Source organism: Blennius ocellaris, assembly GCF_963422515.1.
Source record: "Blennius ocellaris genome assembly, contig: SCAFFOLD_105, whole genome shotgun sequence".
In the NCBI taxonomy this organism is placed as follows: Eukaryota; Metazoa; Chordata; class Actinopteri; order Blenniiformes; family Blenniidae; genus Blennius; species Blennius ocellaris.
The window spans coordinates 40,001-46,763 of NW_027661945.1; the positions used below are offsets into that span (position 1 = coordinate 40,001).

At 43.0% G+C, this 6,763-nt stretch overlaps 1 protein-coding gene across 1 annotated transcript in view; it reads left to right on the plus strand.

Moving 5' to 3' along the window:
- The window catches only part of nfixb (nuclear factor I/Xb), a gene marked incomplete at both ends in the record, with an annotated part of 25,759 nt that overhangs the window by 663 nt on the left and 18,333 nt on the right, over positions 1-6,763 (plus strand). Inside the window, 7 exon segments of the mRNA XM_080522006.1 lie at positions 1,880-1,945; positions 3,434-3,508; positions 4,854-4,958; positions 4,961-4,973; positions 5,219-5,254; positions 5,743-5,812; positions 5,814-5,871. Coding sequence (XP_080378132.1) covers positions 1,880-1,945; positions 3,434-3,508; positions 4,854-4,958; positions 4,961-4,973; positions 5,219-5,254; positions 5,743-5,812; positions 5,814-5,871 — 423 coding nt within the window.

Genomic DNA, 6,763 nt, shown 5'->3' on the forward strand with positions numbered 1-6,763 from the left:
TCCAAACAATGCAGAGGGAAAAAGCTGCGTTTTTTTTACAAGTCAGCAGTTGGGAAGTGGAGGGTTTCTGGGGACTTGTAGCACTTCACCCAACTTCTACCCGTCAAAGGCCTCCATAAAAACCCGTGTGTGTGTGTGTGTTTGTATTGGGCGCTGAGAGAGAAAGCCATTACCTGCCCCAGAAGTGGTTTTCTTAAGGTTAATACACTCAAGAGATACGAGCTGAACTCGAGGAGGGGGGGGGCCCAAAGCCAAGAAATGCTCGGCTGCCTGTGTCGCGGAGTTCCTCCTTCCCAACTTTCCCAACACGTCCCAATTAAAGTAGTTATTGTGTGTTTGAATTGGCAGATATCCCAGGAAAACACAACACAAACGAGGGTTGATTTTTAACTGGGGGAGGAATCCAAGACGAACTGAATGCACTTGTCAAAGAGGTGGTGTCAGAGAAGGTGTACTGGAAAAAAAGAATCTTACAATAACTCCTGGATGTAGAAGTGTAATCGGAGAGGAGCCAAGACTTCCAGTGTCAAAGGACTTTTTCCTGAACCCGTCGCAGCTGGAACAGTAACGGACATTATCGTGAGTTTTCACTGTTCAAGTAAACAGAGTTGTAAGTGCGCCTTAAATTACACGGACGAATCTGAAGCGGTGGTGATTTACGGCTCCTTGTCCGTCATCGGGTCTGAAGGAAAACAGGACGGGGGAAACGTGGGCTCGTTGATTGAGGCTCAACGTAAACGTAACAAAATAATGTACATCTTCGACCACTTACTTACCTCTGGATGTGAAGATTAATCCAAGGTCCATTAGTGAGTTTCACCGCTTCATCCGTCTGCGGAAAGTTGTACCGTTAAATTTATGAAGACAGGAAGTGAGAGTCGGTGGGTTCGAATCGAGGAATCGAGGGGTTTCCTTGTTATAATACAATATACATCAGGAGTCCTGACAAGCCAAGTGGTTCTGTTGATTTGACCTCATGTGACAAAGTTCCTCCAAGAACCTGAAAATACGCTCATTCGACCAGAACGTCCTTCGCTGATCGATACCGACGGTACTTGTTGAGGTACAAATGATCAAATTGCTGGTTGGAGTGACTCTCCTGCGCTTTAGAAAGTCTACCTGCTGTTACAGGTTCCTCTAGAACCCAACGAGGCATAGAGGAACTTCAGTCATTTTATGGTCCTAGAGAAGTTTTTCACGCAGTACCTTGAACCGAGGTCTCTTGGTCCTGTTCCACATGGTTCAGGCCTCCTACCGGTTGTAGTTCTATAAGTTCAATAAGTTTCTTTCCGTGTGAACTTGATCAAGAACCTGCTGACTGAGACCACTTCCAAAAAGCTCTAAAAACTCTTTTTTTATATATACTTTACGTTTCACTTCTTGACTCAAGCGTGAACCATTTATCGGATTACAGCGTGTTTTTTCCGACTTTGAAAGAGTCACAGGAGGCGTGTAAATAGAACTCTGTAGAACCTTGTGTTGTTGTCGACCAGGGTTTCTGGTGTTTTCAGAACTTTACCCAACCTGCACTGAGGCGTGACATGAAACATTGAATGGCTGACAAAGTCTTAAGTGGAGTCTATAAAGTCAACGCGGAAAATCCTGCAAAAACAATCTCTGGGGGGTTTTTTTTTGTCGACCCTAATCAATTCCGAAATATGGATATTAACGTTTCCGTATTGCCCAAGTGGGAACTAGGCGCCTATCTTTTATCTGATCCACGTCTCAGAGGGGGAGGGAAAAAAGGAGGCGCCATTTCCCTGTCAACTTACTAAAGAGTTTCCTGATCTGCCGCCCTACCCACCCTACCCCACCTTGGGTCCCGTCCAAACATCTGTCCACCTGACTAAGCATCTCCCTTTCTCTTCTTCTCTTTCAGAACAATCAGGACAATCAGACAACTCAAACCAGCAAGGGGACACAGACGTGAAGCCGCCGCCCAACGGTAGGTCGACGTCCCGCCGACTCGTGTGTTTCACATTCCTGCGTTTACATGCGAACACGCCGGTACGGAAACACGTGCATGTGGACATACGGGACTCTGTGTGTGTGTGTGTGTGTGTGAGTGAGTGAATGAATGAGTCCCGGTGGAGTTGGATCAGAGTATATTATGGTAAGGAGAGCTGGATGGCGCTGTAGCGTTGGGGGGGGGGGCTGGGATTGTGGCGGGCCACTCATAAATCACACTGACGTTATTGGAAGATGGGAACCACATGGCCGCCGCCGAGCGAGCGGTGACCTCATCGCGTTGTCCCCGCTGTGGTGAAAACCCCGGGAAGCGACGGAGGGATGGAGGGAGGGAGGGAAAGAGGGAGGGGAAAATAAGAGGTGAGGGGTTGAATTGAACAGGGAGGAGTGGAGTGATGGACAGATGGAGAGGAAGAAGGGAGGATTTCTGACCTGGGCCTGGATGAAACATTCTAGTCGTTCCTTCTTCAAGTTCACTTGGAGGGACGAGATTCTGGAAGCTTTCATAGTCAAACTACGTCACCTTCATTAAAACCTGTTTTTAATCTTTTTTTCTTTTTCTTTTTCTTTGTTTCTTTATTTTTGTTTTCTCTTTTTTTACTTTATTTTCTTTGTTTCTTTATTTTTCTTTTTCTCTTTTTTTTACTTTATTTTCTTGTTTATTTTAGTTTTTTTCTTTTCTACTTTCTTTTTTTTCTTTCTTTTTGTTTTTCTCTTTTTTACTTTCTTTTCTTTTTTCCTTATTTCTTTATTTTAGATTTTTTTGGGGTTTTTTACTTTATTTTCTTTATTTTAGATTTTTGTGTTTCTCTTTTTTTTACTTTATTTTCTTTTTTACTTTATTTTTGTTTTTCTGTTTATTTTACTTATTTTCTTTTTTCCTTGTTTCTTTATTTTTGTTTTTTGTTTTTTACTTTATTTTCTTTTTGCCTTAGTTTTGTTTTTATGTTTTTTTTACTTTTTTTTCTTTATTTTTGTTCTTCTCTTTTTTACTTTTCTTTTTCATTTTTTTTCTTTCCTTTTTTCAGGATTAAAAATGAATACTAATATTTCCTTCTATGCTACACATTTGACCTTTTTGCGGCTAATTTTCCCGGCGTGCTAAAAGCTACATGCTAACAGAGCAGGTCGTCATTTAATGCTGAGCTGGTTAAACATGTATAAACATGGCGCAGGAGGCAGGGTCAACAGGTTTTATGTTCAGACGATTGGGGGGGGGGGGGTGGCAGCTGCAGAAAGTAAAGTATATAAGTGTGGAGACACTGTTGGTGGCGGCGTGGCGTTCCGTCTGTCGGAACCCGATCGCTCGTGTGTCGGCTTGTCAACACGTCCAAACGCAGACGGCTGCTGCATCGTATAGGAAACACATGATCCTCTGGAGGACATGGCGGCGAGCCTTGACACATGTTTTGTTTCATGCATGCATCTTTTTTATTTTTCTTCTTCTTCTTCTTCTCCTGCACAGGCCACTTGAGTTTCCAGGACTGCTTTGTGACTTCGGGGGTCTGGAACGTCGCCGAGCTGGTCCGCGTGTCACAGAGTGAGTCGTCCGATCCCTTCGCACCTCGTGAAAGAACGTCGCCACGGCGACACGGGTCTCACGTCTCGGCTTTTTTTTTTTTTTTTGCTGACGCTTCAGTCGAAAAGGGCGACCCTTCCAATTCACTGCGTTTAACCAGCGATGTGAGATCAACTACGACAAGCTGGGGAGAAAAAAACGAAACATATTTCAAGAAGCAGATGAATTAGAAAACTTTGAAATGGAAAACTAGTGAATTGCAAGCTTGTGCAATTAGATGGTGTTTCCTTTTGCCTTTGCTGGTGATTTACTGAGAAGAACAGCCTGAGGGACATTATTAGGGTTTTTTAAAACAAATAATTTATTAAGAAAGATTTCTGAGAAATCAGCAAGAACGTGCATATTGCACAAGCTATAAGAGGGTTTTTTCATATTTTACTGTATTTTGCACCAGAAAGTATCATTTAAATAGATTTGATGTTGAGATTGTAGCAATTTTCAAGATAGTTATTTTAGTTTTTGAGCAGATATAGACATTTTCATCACGCGTGCTCTGTCACAACAAAGGAAAGTCTAATATAATACAACATTGTACTGATGTTATAAAATGATAATGCTTCTGTGTTTGGTCACTTCATAATCTTATTAGATTGTTTGTGACAAATTCGAAGTCCGACGAAGACAAACTGCTGAATCTGTGGCTCCTTTCAGAAATGAATCAAACGCAGTCATAAACCATGCGGATGTTTTCAGACTCGCGGTGATTTATTCAGTTAAAGCTCCTCTTGGTGTTTAACACAACATCAATCCCCTGTTTTCACCAAGTTCACTAAAGGCACGGTGTGTTAATTTAACGGCACATCGTCTAGATTTAAGTGTCGCATGTCATTTCACACGAGCGACCTTCAGTTTCACCTCCTGTCCTCTGGGACATTTCAAGTAATTCTTATAAAACAGTGATTTGGTGTTTAAATGGAATGAAGTGTGATGTAAAACAGAGCCAAGGCGGACGTTCTTGATATTAAAAGTGTTCTTTAAAAAGAGATTTATTTCTCCTTGAAAATCTGGGGGGAGGGGGGGGGGCACTGCAGATCAGCTCACATGAGAAATTAAATCGTTTGTATTTTTTATATGTTCATTAATAATGAGTGGATCGTTGCGATGGGCGCTTCACTGCCCGGTGTTACGGTTTCACTGGTGCCCCTGCTAACTGTGACATCATCACACTCATTACGTTCACAACGGCCCAAAATCTGACGTTTTCTCCTTGTTACAGGATCTCGTAGATCCACATTTTCAAAAGTGACGCACACGAGGTTGAACTTTTTTGTGTCCGCCCCTCCCCCCCCCCCCCTCTCCTTTCCAGCACCAGTTGCCACGGCGACGGGCCCCAACTTCTCCCTGGCGGACCTGGACAGCCCCGGCTACTACAACATCAACCAGGTGACCCTGGGACGGCGCTCCATCACCTCCACCCCTCCACGAGGTACGACACGGGGGAAAAAAAAAAAAAAAGACAGAGTCCCTCCTTCCTCCAGTTTTCTAACCTCCTGAACTCTGCTTACGCTGCTTTTTAAATGCTCTTGTCTTTTCCCCTCCTTTTTCTCTCGTCTCCGTCACTAACCCTCCTCATTTCTGTGCACCGCCCCATCTTTGGGTGTCTTTCTGACTCCGCCCCCTCCTCCTCCTCCTCCTCCACCCTCCTCCTCCGTTGCTCATCTTGCGCTGCAGGACTGAAATGGAGCTTTATGCAAGTCTCCCACGGAGGTAGTTACACTCATTACAGAATATCTCCCCTGATACTAATGTAACACAGACCCCTGCATGACGAGGAACCCACACACGCATGCTGTCGCAGAGACGTGCACATGCTGTACATTTGCAGCTTTTTTTTTTTTTTATTGCTAACAGATGTACGAGTCTATAAGAATCTGCAAACACACGCAGGAACGCTCCAGCATGGATGCTTTTTAAAAAAAAATAATAATCTGAAAACAATAACATTGCACAGCGACCTTGACATTTAGGGTTTTTTTTTCTTTTAATGACTCTTGATTTTTTTTTGCTGACTCATGCTCCCGGCTGCCGGGGGCAACCAACACACAAATGACACGTGCAGATTCAATAAGACGAGTTTGGTCCACATCAGATTAGCTTTTAAAGACATACACTTTTTTTTTTCTTTAACTTTGTTTATTATAAAATTATAAAAAGTCTTGTTCTTCTTTTTTTTTTTTTTTCTTTTCCCCTCTCAGCTCCAACAAGCGCAAGTCCATTGACGACAGTGAGATGGAGAGTCCGGTGGACGATGTCTTCTACGCCGGTCGCTCCCGGCGGCCGCAGCAGCTCTCAGTCCAGCGGTTGGCCCAATGACGTGGATGCAGGTAGTTTCCTCCTCCTCTTCCTCCTCCTCTTCCTCTTCCTCTCCCCCCCCCCCCCCAATCCCCCTGTTAGAGTCCTGCACGTGTCCGAAACGCCGTGCTGGGCGTCTGGGCTGAGCTCCACCTCAATTCAGATACAAGCTGATTTTGAAGTTACAACTATATATTTTTTTTTTAAATAAAAAAAATTTAAAGAATGTGAAAACAACCACGTTTCAAGATTGGATCATTTATCGATGAAGCGTTTCCACTGTGAAAGGAAAAAGTTCAACATTTTGACAATTGTTCACGTATTAATTACCAAAATGTAAAAGAAAGTGCGGAGTTACGTGATGCACCTGAACGCGTCACCAGTGTGGCGATGAAATGCCCCGTAAAAAATCCATAAATTAACCCGTGTGGTCGCAGCGACTTATAGTCCAGGAATTGTGGAAATATCTGTATAATTGTCGTCACGACCCGCCTCTGATTGGCTCGTCGGCCGTCGTGCTGCTACACTGGGGGACAAAACTTTTAAAAATGTCCCCCACACATAAGAAGTAAACACTAAATTTGAGAGCAACATTACTTCAAACTAGGGAAGCAAGTACATTTTACTTAATACTTAAAAAAATCTAGATTTAGGATTATTCTTTAAAATCAAGGACCAAAATTAAGTAAATATATTTTAAATTGAGCCAAATTATCCATCATATTAAAAAAAAATCATAATAAAATTATAATTTACAGTGTGAACATTAACTAATCGGTAGATTGTGAGGATTAACTAGCAGATCTTTCATCGTTTGTTTGCTCATTGGCCTCGTGGCAGAGGAGTCCGGCTGGTAGGTGAAGCAAAGCCAAAACGCCTCAAATCCCACCTAGTGGTCGTTGACAGTATTGCATCCCCTCGACT